Source organism: Dromaius novaehollandiae, chromosome 10 (assembly GCF_036370855.1).
Source record: "Dromaius novaehollandiae isolate bDroNov1 chromosome 10, bDroNov1.hap1, whole genome shotgun sequence".
Lineage (NCBI taxonomy): Eukaryota > Metazoa > Chordata > Aves > Casuariiformes > Dromaiidae > Dromaius > Dromaius novaehollandiae.
This window is the reverse complement of record NC_088107.1, coordinates 14,520,918-14,545,941: the sequence shown is the minus strand read 5'-3', so window position 1 is coordinate 14,545,941 and position 25,024 is coordinate 14,520,918. Positions and strand designations below refer to the sequence as shown.

Sequence of the window (25,024 nt, the reverse complement as noted above, 5' to 3'; positions counted from 1 at the left end):
AAGCACTGAAGTCACAAGACTCACTTGAATGGAAGCAGGAGAAGGTCATAAATACAGAGTCAAAATCACATAGAGAAATTGAGCGTGTTCCTAGCAAGTGTGGGAATACAATGAGTTGTTTATCAGCTGATTTTCCAGTTTGGCATTTTCCACACATGTAAAAATAAGACTTTCTGCCTTGAAAGAAAACACAGTCTGAAGAAGGCATATTTATAACATAGCTTTAAATAGATAATGAATCAATAAAGCAAAAAAAAAGAATACTTGTAAATAATTTTCTTTTTAAAATAGCTAATCAAAAAAATAGGAGCCGTGGATGTGTCTGTTGATTCATCAATAAAATGAAACTAAGAATGTTTTTTCTTCACAGATTGTAAAAGTTCTGAATTTGTATACTCCAGTTAATGAGTTTGAAGAAAGAGTCTTGGTATCATTTATACGTACAATACAGGTATGGCTATATCTTTTCATCAAAAAACATTTCGTTAGTTCTGAGAAACCCACTGTTGAGACAAAACAGGTCGCGTCCTCAAGCGTATTCAGGAATCTCAAGTAAACTAGACTTTTTAGCCATACTTGTTTCTCCTGTGTTGAAAAGATGATGTCAGACTTAAAATTTTAAGTATTCGCAGTTTACTGCCTCCAGTCTTGCATAAAAATGTTAGTTTACCCCTCTGTATATGCGAGATTTTTCAGAAAATGAGGGATTTTTGTGCTTATACAACTTTGTGTATGTAAACACTCTTGTATGCCCACCTTTCCAGTGTTAACATTTGTATATGCAAATTTACTTTTGTCAGACCTGTGTCTGCAAGAGAGTGCTTTGAAAACTGAGGCCTGTGTACATCTCAGAAGTTCTTCACTTAGCCCTTGTAACTCTAAATATCCTGATGAAAATGAAACATTTTGAAAATTCAAAAGAAAAGCAGCCAGTAGAACAAAAGAAAAGAAACAAAGATGATCTTTTTGGTCTGTGAGAAGTTTAATTACATTACTAGCAGGATAAGGGAGATTGGGAAGGTAAAACTGAAAAAAATTTTATTTCAACTTACTGAAAAAATGCAGTAACCAGATAGTGAGCAAATTCTGCCTTTTATGGAGAATCTAAATATCTTCAGGTTGCATTATAAGGGGAAGATATGCAGAGCTGAAACTTCCCAAAGTAACCACATTTCAATGGCACAATTGTTATGAAAGTTTCAGGTCAAGCTGCCATAGAATTTGTGTGCGTGTATAGGCACGTATCTATACACGTAGATGAAATACTACCTTATTGCAAGATGATTATTTTTATCTGTGAGGGAGTTAAATGCTAACGTAATCACTTTCTTATCTTTCCAGATGCGTTTGAGGGACAGGAAGGACTCTCCTCAGTTGCTCATGGATGCTAAACACATCTTTCCTGTTACTTTTCCATTTAATCCATCCTCTCTGGCATTAGAAACCATTCAGATTCCAGCCAGCTTGGGCCTGGGCTTCATATCACGTGTCTGATCCCAAGGATGCGCTGTCAGCGATAGATGGTGCCCCAGTTGCTTGGCATCTTTACCCATTAAAATCTAGTGAGCCACTGAAAACACATTTTCTGAACAAACAGTATATATATGCCCAGATCTGTAGTAAAAGTAGCTGGAAAACTGCGTAGCAGCACCACAGATAGAAGGCTAATAGAAAGATGTGCATTCGTGTTAAGTCATTACATTTATGAAGACATTACTGACTCACACATTTCTGGAGTACGGAAATAGGGCTTGGGCAAAAATGGTGTCTTCAGCTGTCTAGAGACGTTTTTAGATCTTTAGTAACATATTTAAATAGTGTAAATTAAAATCCGTGTGTAATCTTCTTGTAGGCAGGGACCAATGAGGATGTCACAGTCCTAACATGGAAGACTTAAAAGTAAGGCATTTTGTAGTAGTCACTTGGGAGCCTGTTACATTTAATTTGTAAAAACTGGAATGGAGAAACAAAAACTGGCAATATATACAATAATTTCTTAAACCACTTCCTTATTTATGTCAGTTTGACATAAATCATAGTGATAAGTCTTATAGCTTACTACATGGTATAACATAGGTGGTCGTTTGTTAGTACTGTGGTTTACCAAGCATATTAAATCGCTGCTGCACATTGTGTTCTTTTTAATGTATGACAGTATCATATTAGGCACTAAAAATGAGATATGTCACTTTTTGTTGTCAACCTTGTTTACAGTCCAATGCAGTCTATTACTTTAACTGGATTTTTGCAAATGTTATCAAATATCACCTGTAAAGGAAAATGGTAACTAAGCACAAGTAGCACACTGGAAGTTACATGTTTAGGTTTTTTTAAGTAGTTATCTAAAAATACAGTATGCTGAAGCAAATGATCAAAAGTCAGTCATGATGTTAGTATTTATTTAAGTTTTGTAGTTCGTCCAATGTTTTTCTTTGTTTATAGACCCCAGAGATGACAGTCTGTATTTTTAGTATCATCATCTGTTTTGTTTTGTTGCCACTTTATAAAATATATTCTTTCATACTGGTATTTGAGAGGAAAATATTTGATACAAAATTTCTGCAGTAGCCCAAGTCTTACGTTCTTTGAAAAGTTGGCTAAGAAAAATATTCAGTTTGGCTATGATGCTATGATTTGACTATGATTCATGCTGATATAATGTTATGAGACCCAGAGTGCATAATTAGAAACTGAGTTATTTTGGCTATTGCACATCTTACCATAAAGATTTTTCCCTCTTACATGCCTTAAATCTGTTACATAGAATTCACATTTCACAGTGTGCAAAAATAAAGGCAGAGGCCTTGCTTAAGGTTCCAATTCTGAACTTTAAAACATAGTTTGTGGTGTATGGCTCAAATATACATGTAAAAGTTACACATATTACTCAGTTGCAATGTGCAATATTTTTAATGTATTCTAAAAATTAGCAACTTAACATTAATTTCTTTAAAAATATAGAGAAATAATCTAGAGGTACTTATCTGTTTGCCTGCAACCACACAGAATAATTTTTGCTGTTAAGCAGACCAAAACATTTCAGTTATTTTACTTGAGAGGTAGACATGCTGTTCATATGGTTGCTGATAAAATCTGTAATAAAGACAGCCTAAACTTCGTCAGTAGCATTTTGAAATGCTCACGTCGTTTTATTTTCAATGTGTATGCCCCATATTATGTTTCGTGGATCACACGGATACTTTCAAGAGCCTACTATTGCGTTGCACAAATACTTTGGATGAGCCTTGCTAAATGAGTTAAGATTATTTACCTGTGCATAGCATATCAGAATCTCTTTTTTTCAGATGTTACCTTATTTCTGAAACTACAGCTACTGTAAGTGGCTCCAAATAAGGTAAAATATAATAATGGTGGGGTATAGTAGTTTTTGACTTTTAGGGTACTGTACTTGTGGGAGTGTAATGGGAAAGTCTTCACATCCAGTAACAAGGTTAGAGGAGAAAATGTGAGAACATGCTGACCTATAAAATTTTTCTCCTATTGAAAAACAAAAAAATGACATTACAGTATGTTCATACTGTAGATCAGGAAAAGTATCCAATACTTAAGCATTAGTGTATTAAAACCTATGCTTAAATGTATTTTTGTTTATTTTTAAAGTTTGTTTACCTGTAAAAAAGCCTTATTGTATCTTGTTTCCTTAAAAAAAAGTAGTGTTAGTAATTTATAGGTATTATCCTTAAACTCAGTGGTTTGACTGGTATTACTTTTATATCACATTAAAAGTATATGCTGCTTGACATGTTTTAAAGGAAAATATTTTTAAGTTGAAATAAATGTGTAATTGGTAATTCATCTAACATTTTACATGGCAGTATTTTACATGCACTTTTCAGAAGTAAAATTTTAGTGTCAGTGTATAATATAAAGTATCTTTCACCTTAAGACTAATAGCTCTTCAACCATGGAATCTAATGCAAAATTATTTTAACAACTTTTTTTTTCCTTTGAATCATGGTTATGCTCTTTTAATGTGGACATATCTTTTATATTTTAATTTATTATCTATTGCTATAATAGATTCTATCGGATGCTGGAAAATACTTGCCAATGTCCCCTTAGAATTATACAGTTATTCTAGAGATTTTGCACAAAAATTACCTCATTCAGTTTGGTGTATATTTATTCCAGTGATCATTTTATTCTGACGTTTAGAGCACCATCTTCTATACAAATTTTAACAGATTGCTTCTCAGACTTTGATCTGGGATGAAACAAGAAAGTGCTTAAGTCCATTAAATGTGATAGGTAGGCTAGATTGATCACAGGAGAAAATCAGGATCAACGTCAAGGCTGAACAGTGGATTTATATCCAATAACATTTGTTCCCAACTTGGAAACACCAGCATTTGCAATTTGACGATAATTTATGATTTAAACTGAACACATTTGAAATACCATACAAAAACAATGAGTAAACTTTTTTTTTTAAGATGCTGATAATTCATCTGGTAAATAAAAGCCTTTAATCATAGGTTTTCACTAGATACCACTGGAGTACATAGATGAAAACCAAAGCATTATCAGAATGACCTGAGCTCTGATCTGTTGTAGTGTCTGATGTTGTACTTAGTATATGTATGCATCATAAAACTGTAGCCTAATAGCTATCACTGGAAAATGTCCAAATAAAAATACAACTGTAAGATTTGCTTTGTTTGGGGGTTGTTTGTTTGGTTGGGAGTTTGGGGGTGAATACACGGATATGGGGCTGCCGCACTTCTGACTGAGCCTGTCCAACTGGATGCCTCCTGCATCCCTCCTCCTTTTCCAAGTTTTCACAGACTTTCTTTGGACTAAATGGATTACAAAACTGTCTTGTCTTTTGTCGCAAACCTCCTCTTGGGGCGGCTTTCCATCTGTTAGCCATTACAGATGTGACCTAGCTGCCTTGTCTTGGAGCAGCGCTGGTCTCCCTCCCTCCTCACGCTCCCTGTGGTTCTGGTACACACAACCTGCCACCTGAATGCTCTGAGTTTTTGTGTGTGGTATCTAGTAAATGTAACCTGTCCTGAAATGCACAGGTTTAGGCAAAGTAATAAGCTCTTTATACATTTTTCCTCAATAGTTTCTTCTGGGATATTCTTTGTATTATTCTGTGTATTCTGTTATATCCTGTGGTGAAGTCAGACCCTTTGGGGTATTCAGCGTCCTGGTCCTGCAGGTGGTTGTCTTGTCTTCCCGGCTACAAACTTACTGTTCTCAGTCTGGATTAGCTTGTTTGCCCTTCATCGGTCCCTCACAAAACTGTTCCTCCCTCCTCATTACTTTCTGTAAAACCCTCAGTCTTTTTCCTCTCCTTCATTTCTTGCACAGCTCTAGGAGCTTTTGAAGATCCTGCTTCGTTAGTTCTGTTGCTTTGTCCTGCTCTGGCCATTCATTAAGAATTGGTCTGGGAACGGTTGCTGAGATTACTGATCGGACTGTGTTCAGATGTTGGCTTCTGTCTACAGTCTGTTTGCAAATGGTGGACCTAATGCTCACAGAGATGTGCGAAAATACAGGAACTTCGTAATTTCTTAACATAAACCAGAATCCGCATACTGTGCGCTAGCCGATTCCCCAGATGATCGCATGATTTTCCTGTTGGCTGTCAAGGGAGTCGTTTAAAACCTGAGGGTTGTATAAATATGCACCCAGATACTGAGAGCATGACATAAATTTCTGGGCATATTTGAAAGTATTTTGTTTGCCATAACCCAGTTCTGTCAGGATCATTTGTTACCAAAGATTAACTAAATGCTATTAAGAGTTAAGATTTGTAATTCACTAAAATTTCTGTACTATGTACTAAAATTTCTGTAACTGTTTCACCAAGTTTGCTGTATTAGGAAAGCTCTGCAGTGTCGGGCTGGAAGGAGGAGTAGCAGCCCCCTGAAATTCAGATCTGCTTTAAGTATAAAACCCGCTGGTGCCCCACGCTTAGCACATGCGTTCTGAGGCTTTTTATTTCATTCTCAGTTTGCTAGAGAAACGCCTTCATGGTGTTTTACGGCCAGGTGATTAATATTTCCGTTGGTTTGTATTTGCTCAGGAAAGGCTCTCCGCATAATCATTCTGGCACCTAGCCAAGGCATAGGCTTTTAATTAGCAAAGTTTTATTCAAGATGCCAGCCGTACCCAGGAGCATTTTAAGGCACCTCTCTGTACGCAGTCACTGAGGATACATTTCAGAATGCCTTCACTTGTTCAGCAGTAGATGGAAACGGCTGTCAGCGCTGGGCCTGGACTTCCCGCGCTAGGGGAGGCGTCACAGCCCGAGCAGGGAGCGGTGCCCGACCTCCTGCGCGCTGCTGAACGCCTTCAGCTGCTGAGAGCGGACAGGCAGCCGAGGCAGGTGTATCTATACGGCCCTCGGCGGTTCCGGACTGCCAAAGCTCGTTTCACAGCTCCTGCAGTCAGCGGCTGCCCTGCAGCAGGGAGCGGCTCGGGGAGGCAGGCGGCCCCGCACCGCCCCCGCGCCCTGCCCGCCACAGGAGCCGCCTTCCCCCCCGCGGGCAGGACCCGCCCCGGCGCGCAGCCAGCCCCGCATCCGGGACGCCCCGCCCCGGCCACCTGCCCGCCGCGCAGCCAGCGCCGCCGCGTCTCTCCCCGCGGGCGACGGCGACGGGCTCTGCCCCCATGGCGCTGGCCGAGCTGTACACGCAGGTGAGGCGGCGGCGGGCGGCCCTCGGGGTCACCGGGCGCTCGGGGCCGGGGCGGCGCTGAGGGGGCCAACGGCCGCCGCGCGAGGGGCTAACGGCCGCGCCGCGAGGGGAAGGCACTGCCGGCGAGGGGCCGAGTCATGTAATGGGAAGCTCAGAGGCGCTCGTGCCAGCTGCTTTTCCTCGATTTCGGCATCACTCTGTTATTAAAGCTTAGGAGGAAACTTAGAAGTTTGCGTTCTAGAGTGTGAAGTCGGTCTCTCACTTCTGTTGCTGATAAAACTTGCTGATTTGGGACCTGCGGGAGGGCACGTGTTGCCTGCGTGTCAGAGCGCACCAGGAAGGCCGTTCGCGTTTTGATTCTGTATCGGAAAGTTCGTAAACAACTTCTATGCACTAATTCATGGCTTCTTGCTTTAACGTGGAGCCGAGGAAAAATTTGGAGTTGTTACTGCTTGTGGTAGAAAGCGCGTCCTCAGCACGAGGGGTCGGTCAGCGCGTTTGCCCGGTCGTGTCGGCAGTCGCACACGTTTCTTGGGCTGATGCTGTTTCTAAGGCGGTGTAAACGTCAGGTTTGTTTTAAAGATTGCTGTCGCTGATATCAGGTGAGCTATGAAGCAAATCTGGAGAAACTATAAAACTCCAGGAGAGATTATTTTTTGAGACTTTTAGCCTTTTTTAGGCAGAGGTGTGTGATAAGGCAGCAATAAGGCACTTCTAAGGTTTAAGAGCAGTTCCCCAGCCGCTGCACTGCGGAGTGCTCTCTCTTGGCATGTCAGTATTGAATATGATTGGCAAATTGCAAACAAAACGAAAATTGTTACTTCTACATGCAGCTGGTGTATTTTTTTTCTCAATTTTTATCTGTTTTTCCTGTAGTCACCATAGTGTTGTGACGCATAATTTGTTTTCTTAACTTTAAATAACAAAAATAAACAACATGAACATATATTACTAACTTATAACCCTGTGTCTCTTTTATTACAAAACCAGATGATACAATAAACTCCTGCTTAGCCTTTTGCTGCAACGGTGTGTATTCATTCATTGCATTAATGCTGTAATCTCTGTGAGCAGCTGAAAGAACAAGTGCATTTTTTTAATCAGGACTAGTGTTACACAGGTAAAGGGGAGGAAAGAGTGTGAGTGTAACTTGATAGGAAAATGAGCGAACTCCCTTCTGTTTACTTGTAAGGCAGGGTTTGGAGAAGCTGAACTTTGGTAGGCTGGGTACGTTTGCCAATGGAGGCTCCTGGAACTGCAAGGACTTTTTTTGAAGAGTAATTACTTTGGTCACATGCTGTTTCTTTTTTTCTCCCTTTCATTCTTGTCTGTGTACTTCAGTTTCTTACACGGGAACGTGATAAGCTCTCCTGAGGCTATATGGTTGTGATATTCTTGACTTACTTAGAATAATAATAAATAAAGAATTCCACTTAAAGGCTCTAAATAGAAATATAAATATTTTAAAGGGCCAGGAAAACAAGATTATGTGAGAATGAGACAAATAAAAGTCAATTGTTACTTAGATACACATAGAAAAAGCCAAGTTAAAACTGACTTTGTTTCATTTAGCCATGTCTTTCATTTGCCTGTTAAATGGATGTTTGTGAAGCTTTTTTTCCACTTTGATCAGATAGATGAAAGCGCTGTCATCATTATGGTTTGGGATTATATGAAAAAGTATGAAAAAGTTCCATTGTATGAAGAAGTTCCATTATGCCGAAGACATCAGCAAAGAGGCATCGTGAAAGTGGCCGAGGTTTTGGTTGGTGTTCATCCCCTGGCATACATGCCAGGCTGTGGCGTATGATTGCCCAGAAAGGCGTAGGAAACTGAATCCTTAGAGGTACTCAAATCTCAGCTGGAGAAAGCACTGAGCAGCCCGACCTAACTTGCAGCGGGTTCCTGCAAAAGGCCCTCTTCTCCTACGTTGTTCTGTGGTGACGTTTGGAGGTCAGAGTTTGGAAAGCTACTGCTGAGGCAGAGTGAGGTTTCTAGGAACGTCTGTAGGGATTTGCCGTTGGCACTGTATTCTGCGGGATTCGGTAGGGTCCTCGGGATGGAAACCCATATGTGCTGAGGATCTGCTGGAGCTGCCGGGGCTTTCTCCAAGTTACAGATGAAAAAAATGATCTCTGCCAAAATAACAATTGCAACACAAAAAAAAAAAGGTCCTAGGTGTCTACGGTATGTTAACATTTCATGAAATCCTTGACTAATGTTAATTTTCCACGTACACAGTTGCAGCAGTTGTCACGGTATCATTTAAATACGGGACAAGGTTGGTACAAACAGACCATAGATATAGCTGGGACAGGGGACTTGGAAGGTTTCCGGCTATCGGAATGGAAAGGTGCTGGGACAGGGTTATATGACGTGATTGGTAGTGACAGCAGGGACTGGATACAGTGATCTAATGGTTCTGCACTCTCTAGTGTTACTTTATCGCTAATCAGGAGAGGTGGCCCCTAAGGAACTCTGTACTGGAATGTACTTTGTTAGGTTTTTCATGTGTTTTTTTCTGATACCTCTCTCCTTTCTCTTGTCTTCTCCTTGCACCCAAATATGCTCTGAGATATATGCAACACAGTGTAAAAATATTTTGCATCAAGGCTTAAGGAACATGGTGGTATGTCAACAAATGGTCTCAAATTGCAAATCCTGAATCTGATTTGAATGTTATTAAAAAACAGTATCTATTAATGCGTTAGGGAGGCTTTCAGGGATGGCACTGCTTTGTGAAGCCCTGGCAGGAAGAGGAAGACGCGTTCCACATTAGTGAAGGAAATCCTGACTCTGGTTCTTCCTAAGGTTGCCAACCATGTTATGTCCTTCTGAGGACTGTTGTTTCCTATAAATCGTAGGGCAGAGGATTTAAAGACATTGCTAATATTTCAGCATTTTAACTTCAGCATAGGAAAACTAGATGGTCTGTACAGGATGAAACGAATTTGCTGGTAACCCAGATAGCCCAATCTTTCACAATCATTTTCAGCAGCAATGAGAAATCATTCAAACATGATACTATAAATTACAAATGGAATTGTCTAATATTTTAATATGTAAATCACCAGGATACACATCCTTGTATTGCCAGCAACTTTAAATGCTATTCTTTTGTATTGCAGTTAAAGTCGAGTGCTTTAAAATGGGTATTTGTTCAGTAATACCTGAACTATTTAGTCCATACCCTTATGACAACAGCATGGGAAAGGTAGGCATGTATTGCAGTGGATTGTCATGTATCAGTACTTTACACTCGGCATCATTTATTCTTGCAGATTTTAAACCTTTATACCTCAGAAAACTAAAGGTAATTTTGTTGTTTGAATTCTTGGAACACCTAAAAAAAAAATTAAAGTTCCTCCGCTTCCATTGGAAATAAGTGTTTTTAGGTACTATGCGTTCTTCCTGAGACAGCTGAACTGCCTTGCTGGGAGTGATTCCAGCTGAGCCAGCTGGTCACTTGTAAATAGAGAAACGTGCCAGTAATCTTTGCAGTTTGCTGTAGAACAAGGGAAGATGTTACTTGGAGGTTGTTCTTCAGTCCTGTGAGAAGAAAGATAACTGTGTAGAGGCTTTCTTGTGTATATATCTGTGCTTATGGCACAATGTTTTTTAAGTTCAATATCCTACATTTGAGTTCAAGGAAGTGATCTTCTAAATTCTACTAAATGAGATGTCTTCTCTGGTACTTGCTTGCTCATTTGAATTCTCCTAAGAATCAGAGGCTTTGCCATGAGTGTATTTTATCCTCTTTGTTCAGTATCATGGAGTTGATAGTATCATGGCTTGTATCATGGGCTTGAACAGCCTGGCAACAGTCTGGCCCTTGTTCAGCTTCTTGCACTCTGTGTTGTTCTGCAGACTTCATACTAAGCAAGAGTAGAATAAGTATGTCTGAGATTAATAAGTCTACTCTCTTTTTTTTTTTTTACAAAGAATAATTAAAGCAGAAAAATTTAGCCAACTCGAAGCTGTAGAGCCAAAAAAAGGAAATAGAATCTTGGCATCCAGTTTTGTATTTAAACATTTAGGTTACACTTGAAGTTTTTATGCTAGTCTGGTAATATGATAATGTCTGAGCTAACTGTTGTCTTGTTCTTTGGTTGTAGTACAATAGGGTTTGGATCCCTGATAGGGAAGAAGTTTGGCGATCTGCAGAAATCACAAAAGACTACAAAGCCGGAGACCATTTGCTTCACGTGCAATTAGAAGATGGAAATGTAAGGAGAAAAGCTGTAGTTACTGTGGGGTTTGCTGAGATATGTTTTTGCAGAAACGTAGGAATCATAGTTACTGAACCTAAGTGATTAGTCCGTATGGTCCCTTATGTTAACTCTACAGTGACCAGAACCTTTTCGTACTAAAATTTTTACGGTAAGTAGCTGTTATCTAAACTACAGCAGTTCATAGGTCCTGCACTGCTATGAATGGGAATGGTTCTGTCAGGGCCAGGACAGTCATGTTGCCATGATGGCAACAGCTGGCCAAACATCCTGTGAAAAAATAAGTCTGAAGACTGGGAAGATTTTTAATAAACGATGAAGAATACTGTCTCAAATGCTGCAAGTTCAGTGAGATGTATGGAATTTACAGAAAACAAGATCAGTGTGTTCCATCATCTTTGTAACTTTTTGTAAAGATAGACAAAAGATCTGTTTGTGTTTATGCAAATACTGCAAGTCATTTTTGTTGACAGGAATTGGATTACCCTGTTGATCCAGTTGTTTTGCCACCCCTACGAAATCCTGACATACTTGTTGGTGAAAATGATCTCACTGCACTTAGTTATCTCCATGAACCAGCTGTTCTACACAATCTTAAAGTTCGTTTTGTGGAGTCAAAACTTATCTACACCTATAGTGGTAAGCAAAGTCAAATGCAAGGTTTAAAATATTATTAAAATAAAAAATAATCTCTGGGGGTTAATTTACAGTATGATCTGAAGAATGTTTTCCTCTAGTGTAATTGAAATCATTCAGGTTTTTGTATGAATATGGACTTATGTGCTGATCGGGATCTTGTATTTTACCTAGTATAGAAAATACTGCTATTTCGTATCATTTTCACTATCATTGACTGTTTTCATTGACCTTACCTATGTTTTATTTTTGTTGTGTACACTTTGTTGTAGGAATAATTTTGGTTGCAATGAACCCCTATAAACAGTTGCCAATATATGGAGATGCTATTATCCATGCATATAGTGGTCAGAACATGGGGGACATGGATCCGCATATATTTGCTGTGGCAGAAGAAGCTTACAAGCAAATGGCGAGGTTCAGTATGTTGTTTAACATCCATAAATAACACTTGAAGTCTACTGGCAGTCAGTGTTAAATGTAATTTAATTTGTCTGTGTATGTGCCATAGGCTATTAAGAATACTTTTGAATGGGTAGCTTAGCTAGAGAAGGAGTAACTCCTTAATCAGCTGAGGAATTTCTAGAACTCATAATCATTTTTGTTCTTGACCAAGGTGGTACAAGCACAAAGGAATAAAAGAAAAGAAGAAAATTTGCAGTAATGACAGTTGACCACAAATGTGTTTTCATACATGGTTCTTACAGATAATTCTTGTATATGTAAGATAGTCTGATAATTCAGTCTGACAGTCTGATAAAATAGTCTGATTATTTTGTTGTAGAAATAACAAGAATCAGTCTATTATAGTCAGCGGAGAATCAGGAGCTGGAAAGACAGTGTCTGCAAGATACACTATGAGATATTTTGCCACTGTGAGTAAATCAAGCAGCAATGCACATGTGGAGGATAAAGTACTGGCATCCAATCCAATAACCGAGGTAAATTTCAAAAAGTATCTGTCAAGTCTGTACTTATCAAATAAAGAATTCTGAACACTGCCAAGCATCTTTATTGGAACTCTTTAGGTGTTGTTTTAGCTGCCTGACTCTAGATATCTAAATTAGAAGTTTAGCCTCTGAATGTCATCAAAGGAAAGAGGCAGGCAGGCAGTTTCAACATGCAGTTTGGAACACCCAGGTTCTGCCTAATTTAACAGTTGCCCTTTGGAGGCACTAGTTTGCAGTGGTTTTATCTGATCAAATCCTGTGAATTGGATGATGGCAGAAAAATACTGAATAGGTTGTTTGGTTTTTTTTTTTTTATTTATGGGAGTAGAAGATGGTTAAGATTTCTTTATAGTGGTGGGAAAAATTACTTTCTCTGATTCTTAGTTTATGTAGTGTTATATTGTTTGAATTGAGACTTACTTTTGTATTTGGCCTCAAAATTTAAATTGCACAGCTGAATGCTGAGATTGACCTGTGAGCACTTGAGATTTTACTAACTTTTATGTGAATGATGTTTTAAGAAAGTTATTCTCAAAGATGCTAATAAACCATAAAAATTTATCATTTTCATAGGCTGTTGGCAATGCAAAAACCACAAGGAATGATAACAGCAGTCGGTTTGGAAAATACACTGAAATCAGTTTTGATCAGAGTTACCAAATCATTGGAGCCAACATGAGGACATACCTGCTTGAAAAATCCAGAGTTGTCTTTCAGGTGGGTAAAATAAAGTTTTAAAAAAGTCTTTGTGAGTATAACCACTAATGTACTATCATTTAACTCTGCTGGTTTAATATGGAAAGAATTTTGTGAAGTTTTGCATACTATGTCTAAGAAACATCTCATTTCTTTTTTAATAGGAGTGAATCTTATTTAGAATAGGAGACTAATTTATTCCATGTTCTTCCTTACCTTAAGTGGAGGACATATCTCAGGGAATTGTCCCTAAGATAAGTGCAGGAGATACTTGAGTAATCAGCGACTTCCAGTCTCAGTAGTGATACATGCCGATTGTCTCTGGAAAGGGACAGCATATGTAGGACAGAGAGAATCTCAGAAAAATACTGACTGAACGATTTATGAAGCAGCGCTTATCCCATGTGACTCATTACAGTGTCATGGTATAATCGTAGTAGTATACTAAGGAAAGGATTTAATTTTATAAAACTTTTTACAAAGTTTTGCTTTCTAGTAGTATTATAATTTTTAAGTACCATGGAAAATAATTCTATATATCTGCTGCCTGAAAGATGGTTTAGAAATAGTTTGGGAGTTTTCCGGGTTATTATGGGGCAATGTTTCAACTGGCATGCCAAGAGAGTTGCTAATTAGAATATTTGTGAGTTCTTAGTAGTAGATGGTTGTTCAAAGTGAAGCAATTATTAGACTAACAGTCTTGGGGAAAGAACTCAGCATATTGATAATGGACAGAAAGTATACTTGGATTTATTACCTTCAAAGCTCTTGCTGATATCTAAACTGTGCCATTTTAATGTTGGGCAATGCTTATGCAAAACTGTTGCAGAGGAATTTAAGCTTCAATAATCATTATTTCTTTGCAGCAGTATTGAATATGGAATGTTTTTCTCTATTTTTCTTTCTGTAATGGTATTGTTTTCTTTCATTTGCAGTCAGAGAATGAAAGAAATTACCATATATTTTATCAGTTGTGTGCATCTGCTGTACAACCTGAATTTAAGCATCTTAAATTGGGTAGGTCTCAAGGAAGTAATCTACTCTTCATCTTTGCAATGCAGTATTTTGAAGATGGGATTTTTACAAGCTAAAGCATTAAGTGTCTCATAACGTAAATCTCACTGACTTACAATGAGATTTGTTTTTAAGTCATTTAGCTCTTAATCTTGCTTGTATCAAACTTAGTAGTAAATCTAGTAACTTGAATAGTGCGTGATCAAGTACCGAAGTGTCTTTGAAAATCTTAGTCTAGTACTTTCTTCAGTGACAGATGCTGTGATGACAGTTTGGGGTCTTGTTTCAATTATATACAGAAAAGCTTCAGTGCCACCTGGGAGAACCATGCCCTAGGTGTATGGTTACTCAGTATCCATTCCTATTTGTTTGTTAGATCAACTATTAAGGTTGCCAGGAATTGTGAGTGCCAATTAGTCAGCTCTACTGATGAGGTGTGTGGATTTCTCTTTACCAGAAAAAAGGCCTCGATCATCTCACTGCTGAAGAGATGTCATCTGACAGTATTTTTATTTTTCTAGTGTTACAAGAGCCTTAACAAGTGGCTATCTCCAGTCCCTAATTTTCCAGTGTTACAAGTTTTGCTTCTTATCTATAGGAAGTGCAGAAGAATTTAACTATACCAGAATGGGTGGCAGCACTGTTATTGAAGGAGTTGATGACAGAGCAAATATGCTGGAAACTCAGAGGACATTTGCTTTGCTGGGTAAATTCTTGGCAATACCTACTCAAAAGATTTTTTAATGCTTTTTTATTTTTGAAATGGGCAAAGGTGGTTTGTTTCAGGTGTCCAAAATATTAGAAGTAATTACCAAAATAATTTCCTTCATAGCTTATCCATTTCACTCTTGGTCCATTTTGAAAGGACTTTACAAGAACAAATGGCTGTTAACAATTGGTGTTCGTTGTTAGTGACAGAATCGCTAAGGGCTAGAGTCTGACTGGCCCTTACGCTAACGTGCTGTGAAGGAAGTGGAATTAGAAGCTGCTTTGCCCCATATGGCTGATGTAGAAGCCAAAGCGGACTTTAGCTGGGACTTGGGGAGGCACAAGAATTTATTCCTAATCTCTTATCAGATCAGGCAGGCAGAAAGGCAGAACCAGGGCTTTGCACAGCAGTCTGTAGAGATGCTATACGATCCTTGGCTACTTAGCAAAGCAAGTAATTCAGCATTATACTGTTTTAATTAACTGTGGTGTTTCTGAGTATTTAAAGTGATCAAGAATTGGTTTTTTTTAGGTCTGAAGGAAGATTTTCAGATGGATGTTTTTAAAACACTGGCAGCAATCCTACACTTAGGCAATGTGCAAATAATGGCCGTTGGAGATGAAAGATCATCCATCAGTGTAAGGAAATAATTTGTTCAGTTATATGTCACTTTCTTTATATTCTCTGCCAGAAGTCCTTTAGAAATACTGTTTCTCATTTTTGGGGTGCAGAGCAGCATTAAATCTGGTATACTAAACTTACTTGAGAGATTTCTCTGTCTTCATTTGTAGAGAATCACAGTGATGGCTTTTGTGTTAACTCTGTTTCTTACCCAAGTTCAGAAAGTCTGAACAAAAGGCAAAATGTTGCTGAGAGAACCTCATATCCAGCTGGTCCACAACTGCTGGAAAAGCCAGTTGGGATTGTTTCCAGGATACATGAAACAGAGCATTGGCAAAGCTGCTCAGAATGTGTCCCATCAGACTATACAAGTCCAAAAACCAAGGACATCTAAATGTAGACTAAAGTAACTTTTTCTTTCTTTGTAAACATCCAATGCATCTCATCTAGTCTGAGTTCTTCTTTCCTGTATCAGGAGTTTATTCAGGGTTACATGCTTTAGGAAAACTCTTCTCGATACTTTGCCAGACTGGGAAGTGACCAGAGTTCACTGTGTATCTAAAGATAAAAGCCATAGGTTGAAATCAGTGGTGCCAGGATTTCACTGGCTAGACAACAATTATTTATTAAGGTATTAAATTTAATCTAATAATATTTATACATCTTCTTTGAAGCTGGAAGATAAACATCTCAATATATTCTGTGAACTTCTGGATTTAAACTGTGACAAAATGGCGCAGTGGTTATGCCACCGAAAGATTATCACTACCTCAGAGACTGTAATAAAGCCAATGACAAAATCTCAGGCTGTTAATGCAAGGGATGCTTTGGCAAAGAAGATCTATTCTCATTTATTTGATTTCATTGTGGAAAGAATTAACCAAGCTTTGCATTTCACTGGCAAACAACATACTTTTATCGGTGTTTTGGACATTTATGGGTAAGAATGTCTCTGTAGACAAGTTTACTTTAAGCTGTGCCTTTTCTGTGGAGCTGCTAAGAGACACTTTCTGATTGTGCTGTTAATCTATTTGGAGGGTTTTTTTTTACTAAAAGGATGTAGTCATGTAAGTTCTTTTGCATGCAGATTAGAGGGAATGTTCTGCATCTATAAATATTGGTATTTATTTTGAGGATTAAATTTGAGTTTTGATATGATATGTTTAGATTTAACTCTGGATTTTTTTAGCTCTGTCATGTCTAGTAAATTTAATTTCTAGGGAAGTTTTGAAATGTCTTAGCAGCCTTGGTAGTGTAATGGTTATTTAATTTTCTTAGATATATCGTGTTAGCTTCAGAATCTTATAAGGCTATTACCACTTATATTTAAATATCATCAGATTTATTTTTTCTCCAATACAGTTGTGTCATCTTCCTTTTTCTTATTCAATATGTATTTCAGTTTTGAAACATTTGATGTGAACAGTTTTGAACAGTTTTGCATCAATTATGCTAATGAAAAACTGCAGCAGCAATTTAACCTGGTATGTTAATGTATTTGTTATAGTTGTTTATCTTATTTTTGCATCAGTTTTGAGATTATTAATAATGGATAATAGTGAATATTACTGGGATATTTGTATTTGAATAATGAATAATATCAGATAATGGCTATCCAGTAATGGATAGAAAATATTTATATACATATACACACAAACATACATATGCATAAATAAGTAGGATTTTCTGATTTTGTTTTCTTACAAGGCAGAAATCTACTCTACTACAAAATATAAATATTTTGTTTGTTTCTGTCTTGTTTATACAAGCACACATATGTATGCACAAATGTGCGTGTTGTCTAAATATGTTTTCGAAATTGTTAACTTGCACTTTTCATAATTTTCCTCTACCTAGCATGTCTTTAAACTTGAGCAAGAAGAATATATGAAGGAAGATATCCCATGGACTTTAATAGACTTTTATGACAATCAGCCTGTCATTGACCTTATTGAAGCTAAAATGGGTATTTTAGAACTTCTGGATGAAGAGTGCTTGGTAATTTAAAAATTCTTGCACCTATGAGCTGATATGAAACTATATATTTTGTTACAAGTTGGGCTAGTGAGTTAATCTATATTTTGTTCCTTTTAAATGGAAGATGAGCATTTTCTTTATGAAAAGAAAATTTATCTGGTTGCCCTCTATTTCATCATATTAATTGTAAGACACTTACTTTTTTTCTCATATGAATTTAAGAACCTAAAACCAGATTCTTACCTGGAAGCTAGCCTAGCAACTAGATTTCTTCACTGTGAGGTTAGTGCAGGCAGCACTGGAAAAGGTTAACCAAGTTGCAGAGGGATCTTCATCCTTGGATGTTTTCACGACGTAGATTCAGCTGGAAGTTTGACCTGGTGTTGGTGGTAGTCTTGTTTAGAGCAGGAATTTGGACTACATAGTCACCAGGGGTCCCTTCCAACCAATATTTCTACAGTTCAGTGATTCCATGAGTCACTGATTTTGAGACAAAAAAAAAGTCTTTGTTTTCTTTTTTGCGAGCTGTTGTAAAATGCACAAAACCTACATCTTTACTCTTCCTTCTTCAGTCCTGTTATTTTTTTGTCTGCGCTTCTCTCCTGACCATAGTAATTCTTGAATCTGTTTTTTTTTTTCCTTCTGCACATATGTCGTTCCCCTAGTTTTCCCTACCTCTTAAAATAGCTTTATCAGTGAAGAACAGGGCAGGGAAAGGCAAGCTCCCTTAAAATGGTCTCTAGAAGGTGTTTCTATGGTGTCGGTAACTTTTACGTCTCAGAATCCAAACCATAGAGTGAAATGGGGGAAATTAGGAAATATTTCCTTACTCATCAACCTACTTATTAGTTTGCTCATTAGCATTCTCATGGACCAGATTGTCATAAGACCAGATGAATAGCTATGATATTCCTATTTTGGTGTGATGCAGTTGTCATCCTCTCAGGACAAAATGATTTATGATTCCTCAGAGAATTTTCTCTAGTCAGCAAATTTGAGGGTTAATATGATCCTCTTTCTTAAAATGATTTCCTACAGGGAGCCACTAGCTATTCTGAAAAGACAAAAACCTGGATGTTATTAGGCCTCGTGACTCACTGAATGCATATTATTCAGATAGCATTTATTGATAGCAAGTAGTTTTACTGTTTTTAACTGTCAAGCATTGTTTTGTTAAAGAGAAATCGCTTGTCTCATTCTTACAGTTGCCTCATGGAACAGATGAAAACTGGCTTCAAAAGCTATATAATAATTTTGTCAACAAAAATGCACTTTTTGAAAAGCCAAGGATGTCAAACACATCTTTCATCATTCAACACTTTGCAGATAAGGTAGAGTGTACACAATCCAGTATTATTTCACCATATGTCTAGATGTATCTCAGAAAAGAAACAAACTTATTAAATATAGAAGAAATATTAACCACACTTTTTTTTTGAACATCTGTATCATCTATCTTCAATACATATTATATATTATTTATACATTTATTTATTTATTATTATTAATACTGACCATGACATGCCATTTAAATGGAGGAAGTGCCAGTTATTTACATTTGAAAAGTGGTATGCATTTTTTGGCATTTGTATTTGAAATTATAGAAGACAATAATGAAAGGAGGAAAGAAATTCCTAATCAAGGCAGAAGGAAATGACAGTTAAAGTGCATTTTGGCAGTTTGTCCTGCTTCTAAACTTGCAGTATACATGTGTTTATGTATGCCTACCCTAATGAAACTGGTTAAAGCAGAGTTTCAGCCATCTTGTTTAAGACTAGTCAAGACCTGTTGTCCACCACAGTTTAGAAAGTAGAAATTGTTGTTTTGCTAACTGTTCACGTATTGCTGAGAAGTTAATGATGTCACCTCTTTGCACAGGTGGAATATAAATGTGAAGGATTTCTGGAAAAAAACAGAGATACGGTATACGAAGTATTAATTGAAATCTTGAAAAAGAGCAAGGTTTGTGAAGAATCAGCGATGATTCATTTTCTCGATACTTGTTTTGGAATTAATTCAGATCTGATTTTCAAAGATTTGTTCTGATAAAAAGGCATTTTTATTTAATAGCCTGAATCAATTAGTTTACATCTTCATTTTTATTAATCTAAAAGAAAAGTTTGTAGTTTTAACTTGAAAATCACATGCAAGATGAAAAAGCACTGTTTTACACTGTCATATTATGTTTTTATTAATCTAAAAGAAAAGTTTGTAGTTTTAACTTGAAAATCACATGCAAGATGAAAAAGCACTGTTTTACACTGTCATATTATGTATGTTTACTTTGTTATCTAAGTTAGTATTTTTTTGTTTCCTTAATATCACTTATGAATAGCATTTTGGAATCCTTGAAACTGAGCAATAGCCTAAATTAAACTTTTTTTTTTTTATATGTAGCTTTGATAGGTGGTTTATCATTAACTGCTGCCTTTGTCTTTCAAAAGAGTTTAAGAGAATACCAGGCCAGATAAAGAGAATGCCAGGCCAGGGAAAACATCAGGTGTGTTATATGGGCCTTCCACTTCCCATGTGCTTGAAAGCCCTGTCCCTTTCAGGTCTACAGCCTTGAGAATACAAGATTATTATTAAGAAGCTAACTTAGGATCACCAAGAAAACCATATTCTTAATTTAAATTAAATATTGTGAAAATATTTATTAAGTTGTCTTATGCTCAGTTCTGTTCTCTATTTATGTCTGTGTCTACTCATACTGGAAAGGCTTGTGCAGGCCCACATATAGTTGCCAAGTTTTGTCGATGAAATGCAAAGGGGTCACAGCAGATTTAGGACCTCTGTAGTTGTTTCTACAGTGATTCTTTGTCTGTGGCTTCAAGATCCAGTTCCAGGTTCTACAATACCTAGCCTAGGGTTTCAGGTGGGCAATTTTTGTGTTTTGTGTTACAGTAATTACAACTTGTTTATTAAAATATTATTACAGTTGCACAGTATTTAACTGTGATTCTTTCACCATGCTTTTAGTTTCATCTGTGCGCAAACTTTTTTCAAGACAATCCAGTGTCCATTTCACCTTTCAGTTCGGCTATAAACATCAAATCTGCAAGACCTGTTCTCAAATCGCCTAACAAACAGTTCCGGATGACAGTTGGCAGTAAGGTACTGTGTAAATGTACTGCTCTGTGATGCTTGCACTTTTAGGAACATGTACTGGGCAGTCTGAAACTATGGTACTGTGGTCTACTACTATTTGCTGTGGAATATCTGCTTCGCAGTGTGAGAGCAATGTTTAATTTATATATAGGAGACTGTTAGGTACAAATGTTGCCTGTATTTAAGACCAAGGCCCTAAGACAATCTCCCAGTGTCCAGCCAATAACTAACAGAGAATTAAAAAACTGAGATTTGACTTTTCACTTAGCTGTAAATGTTTCATTACCAAAACTGTTATGTCTTGTATTTTCTAGTTCCGCAGCTCTTTGTATTTACTTATGGAGACACTTAATGCAACCACCCCTCATTATGTAAGATGCATAAAGCCAAATGATGAGAAGTTGCCTTTTGAGTAAGTAAATTAGTAATGAGCTGTTATATTATATTTAAAATTAAAAGAGTATTTTTCTGTTTCACATAAACTACATGGCAGCAAGCTAGTTTCTTATTGTTGAATAACTTCACATACAGAGCATATTTTTCCTTTAATGAAAGCTATATAAAATAATATTGTATTCTTGCATAAGTAGAATCATGCAGTAAAAGTTATTTGTATACTAGAAATTTTTTATTATGCTAAAAATTTTCAAGTCATATACTAGTGTTTGCATATTTGTCATAATATTTTTGGAGGAAAGGTTGTCCGTTTTAGATTTAAGTTGATGGAAATTTTGTATAGGTATGTTTGCTCTTGTACTGTATGGAGTATTTCCATTCATATTCAGGGAAGAAAAGCCACTGCCATTTTTGTGTTAACTGCTTTCTTTTTGTCCTCAAAAATATTTGTAAGAGGGTTAGAAATTAGAAAAGCTGAGAGCAGTGTTGAACATAACCATGTCATTTTCCCACGATTTCATACCATCTTAATGTTATAATACAATCAGGTACTAGATATTCTGTGTTTGCAAAATTACTCTGTCCAGCTCTGTAACCAGTAACTGTAAATAGGAGTAGACTTTCATGCAGGTGTTTTATTGAGGAAATAAACCCCAGATTCTCCCCACTACGTATTAAACAAAACAAAACAAAACAACAACAAAGAAAGTAAGACATCATTAAAAAAAATGGAGAGCAATGTGCCCCATAGGCAGAAATATAAATCCAGCTGGTAAACTTGTTATAATTTTGTATAGCCTGCCAAACCTGGCAAAAATATAAACTATAACTCTGCTTTTTAGGTTTGACTCAAAAAGGGTGGCTCAACAACTACGAGCATGTGGTGTTTTGGAAACTATTCGAATTAGTGCACAGAGCTATCCATCCAGGTAAGGGTAGCAGTAGGCCTTCATATGTGAAAAAATATACTTAAACTTCTTTTAAATAAATAAGATTTGCTAACTTTTAATTTTCCAGGTGGACTTACATTGAGTTTTTCAGCCGATACAGCATTCTTATGACACAGCAGGAACTCTCCATAAATGATAAGAAGCAGATTTGCAAGATTGTTTTGCAGCGGCTAATCCAGGTTAGTTTATGTGCACTGATCCATTATGTATTATAGCATCTATTATTAATGAAAGATCTCTTTTTCCAAAGTGTATAATACCACTCCATAAGTCGGAAAGATAACATTATATTCACCTTATTGCTGAGCACATACCCTTAATGTGTCTTTCCTGATTTAGCGTGTTGGGATTCAATAACTTTGTGGTGTTCTTCATGTGGATGAAAGAGCACTCGAACAGTCGGAAAGATAACATTATATTCACCTTATTGCTGAGCACATACCCTTAATGTGTCTTTCCTGATTTAGCGTGTTGGGATTCAATAACTTTGTGGTGTTCTTCATGTGGATGAAAGAGCACTCGAACAGGTTGCCCAGAGAGGTTGTGGAGTCTCTTTCTCTGGAGATGTTCAGAATCCGCCTGGATGCGATCCTGTGCAGCGTGCTCTAGGTGACCCTGCTTGAGCAGGGGGGTTGGACAAGATGATCTCCAGAAGTCCCTCCCAACCTCAACCATTCTGTGATTTTGTGTGATATGACATTGATTCATGAAGTGGCCATTTTAATATTGGGCCATTTCTCCCACAGCTCACTGATTGAAGGGCGGACATCTGCACCAGAAGCTAGCACTGAACCAAGCAGCCGAACTCCTGGGAAGAGGAGTGAAGAGGTTGCATTAAGGGCCCTGACAATAAGTCCAGATCCTCCTTTTAATAAGAGATCACTGGGTTAGGGTTTTGGGTGCCATTCACTGTTTCTTTCCTGCTTTGTGGTTTTCCCCTCCCCGTACTCCTGTCTATAAAGAAGGCAGAGGGGATGTTTCTTTTTAGCAAGATCATGTCATTTGAGTATAGCTCGGCTAAAGTGATAGTTTACGCAAGGGAGAGAGCATCTACTCAAGAAAAATAAGATAAAAACTTAATATACCTATTGTTTTCTTTTTCAGGATCCTAACCAATACCAATTTGGAAGAACAAAAATCTTCTTCAGAGCAGGACAAGTTGCTTACTTGGAAAAACTGCGATCAGATAAACTGAGACATGCATGCATCATGATCCAAAAGAGTGTTCGAGGCTGGCTGCAGCGGAAGAAATTCCTTCTTGTAAAACAAGCAGCTATTATAATACAGCAATACTTCCGTGGGCAGCGGACTGTACGGTACTTTTGGCTAATAAATGAGGTTGCTGTTAGGGTATGTCTGAAGGTACTTGGAAGGTCGAACTCGCACCCAACACTAACTTGGAAGTGTAATTTTACAGAAGAGCTTTTTTTTTTTTTTAACAGATTTATTTTACAGATTAATTTTACAGATTATCTTTTTTCCTGAGTTGTAATTATGAACTTGAAAATGTTCAAGTCATTCAGTAGATTGAAGAAAGTACTCTAGCAGATTTCAAATGTCTGCCAGATTCCTGAGAGGCCTATCTACCTGTGAGGAACTCAGTCTTTAATTAGTACTAAGTGACCTAACTGTGGACTTGAGGTTACTGCTCAGCTTCAGAGCCAGAGAAGAAATTGGGTAGCAGAAAGCAAAATCAATTTGTAATGGTCTCCATATTAGTGTGTTCAAATCACTATGAGGAATTGTTCATCCAATAGACTGCAGCAGTCATTCACAGAGCAGACTGAGAGGGAAGTGACTCTATCTAGGTTTTGAACATTTCAGAAAGAGACCATCAGAACACTTGCTTGTGAAAAACATCTGAAAGACTTTGGGTTGTTCACTCTCCTTCACTTTAATTGAAGAGAAAGCTGTCTTTTAGATAGTGGATGCCATTTCCCAATATCTTCTGCTTCTAGAAATTATCACCCTGAAGCAGGGTGACCTCTTTCCTATTGCCAGGCATATGCAAGGAAGTTAACATGGAATAAACTAGTGCATGAGTTTACTGCACTCTAGTACCCTGCACTTTCTGTTTCCATGAGATTTCACGTGCAATAAAAGTAAGAGACTAAGAAATCAGATTGTCTAGCTAGTGAACACATACCGTGGTGCTGTGCCTCTAAGGAGGAATTGATAGCTAGGAAGGCTGGAATGTCCCATGAAATCCAGTTGCTGCATGTGGCAGAAAAGGGCTCACACGCAAGACCCTCAAGGTGCTCTTGGAAGATGCTCCCCACCATTCAAGATTTAATTAGCACCTTTCATGACTTTTAGTCATGAGCTAGGACTGACCATGGCCTTCTGGCTCTTGGATTGAGATTTGGCTCTGTATGTTAGGCTTTCCCCTCCAGGAATGAACCAAATGAAATATGACATTCGATAAATACATCTCAGGGGAACATGCCTCATTTTGGTCCCAAATGCACTTCCATCTTGTACTTGGTTGTTACAACTTCACTTTTATTATCATGAACTATTTGCGTTGCAAGTGTTGTCATGAAAGTAATGCTAAAAACTGTGTTTAGCTAAAAGAATTAGTTCTACGTGATATTAATTGTCAACGAAACTACTTTGTTTGACTGACTGAGGGAATGAGGAAGAGAGAGCTAATGTGACCTTAGTAAACTTTATTGTCTTTTGAATTAAGGCAAGCTGTAACTGCAGCAACTCTGAAGCAAACCTGGGCAGCTATAGTTATTCAGAAATACTGTCGGGGTTACTTGGTTCGTAAACTTTGCCAGCTCATCCATGTGGCTGCTGTAACGATTCAAGCTTATACAAGAGGATTTCTGGCAAGGAGAAGATACCGGAAGGTACAGCCAATAAAAATTTGATTTCAGTAACTGGAAACAATTATTGCACTGTAAGAAAGATGGCGACAAGGGGAATGATATGTAATACTTTACCTTTTGCATGTATGCTTCTCAGACCTTCTAGTGTATTGGTATACTGTTATTGTTAATATTTTGATACACACTAGCTTAGATCTAATCTGAGAGTTACTAAGAACTATTTGATTGTCTGATTT

The 25,024-nt window shown here is 37.5% G+C and overlaps 2 protein-coding genes across 4 annotated transcripts in view; both read left to right on the top strand.

Moving 5' to 3' along the window:
* The window catches only part of MYO5A (myosin VA), a 116,968-nt gene extending 112,299 nt beyond the window's left edge, over window positions 1–4,669 (top strand). For both annotated transcript variants that reach the window (XM_064517380.1, XM_064517379.1), the window contains exons 40-41: window positions 371–451; window positions 1,342–4,669. In XM_064517380.1, the coding sequence (XP_064373450.1) occupies window positions 371–451; window positions 1,342–1,494 (234 nt within the window). In that variant the 3' untranslated portion in view covers window positions 1,495–4,669. The remainder of the gene's footprint in view (window positions 1–370; window positions 452–1,341) is intronic.
* A 1,880-nt stretch (window positions 4,670–6,549) lies between these two features.
* The window catches only part of MYO5C (myosin VC), a 39,226-nt gene continuing 20,751 nt past the window's right edge, over window positions 6,550–25,024 (top strand). The window contains exons 1-20 of one of the 2 annotated variants that reach the window (XM_026097085.2): window positions 6,550–6,669; window positions 10,784–10,894; window positions 11,371–11,536; window positions 11,806–11,950; window positions 12,318–12,474; window positions 13,057–13,200; window positions 14,115–14,196; window positions 14,792–14,899; window positions 15,434–15,540; window positions 16,198–16,463; window positions 16,926–17,007; window positions 17,381–17,521; window positions 18,706–18,831; window positions 19,379–19,462; window positions 20,480–20,614; window positions 20,923–21,020; window positions 21,847–21,933; window positions 22,022–22,133; window positions 23,059–23,270; window positions 24,644–24,809. In XM_026097085.2, the coding sequence (XP_025952870.1) occupies window positions 6,643–6,669; window positions 10,784–10,894; window positions 11,371–11,536; window positions 11,806–11,950; window positions 12,318–12,474; window positions 13,057–13,200; window positions 14,115–14,196; window positions 14,792–14,899; window positions 15,434–15,540; window positions 16,198–16,463; window positions 16,926–17,007; window positions 17,381–17,521; window positions 18,706–18,831; window positions 19,379–19,462; window positions 20,480–20,614; window positions 20,923–21,020; window positions 21,847–21,933; window positions 22,022–22,133; window positions 23,059–23,270; window positions 24,644–24,809 (2,556 nt within the window). In that variant the 5' untranslated portion in view covers window positions 6,550–6,642. Of the gene's footprint in view, window positions 6,670–10,783; window positions 10,895–11,370; window positions 11,537–11,805; window positions 11,956–12,317; window positions 12,475–13,056; window positions 13,201–14,114; window positions 14,197–14,791; window positions 14,900–15,433; window positions 15,541–16,197; window positions 16,464–16,925; window positions 17,008–17,380; window positions 17,522–18,705; window positions 18,832–19,378; window positions 19,463–20,479; window positions 20,615–20,922; window positions 21,021–21,846; window positions 21,934–22,021; window positions 22,134–23,058; window positions 23,271–24,643; window positions 24,810–25,024 lie in introns of those variants that run through there. The other variant, XM_064517378.1, reaches the window with a different exon arrangement.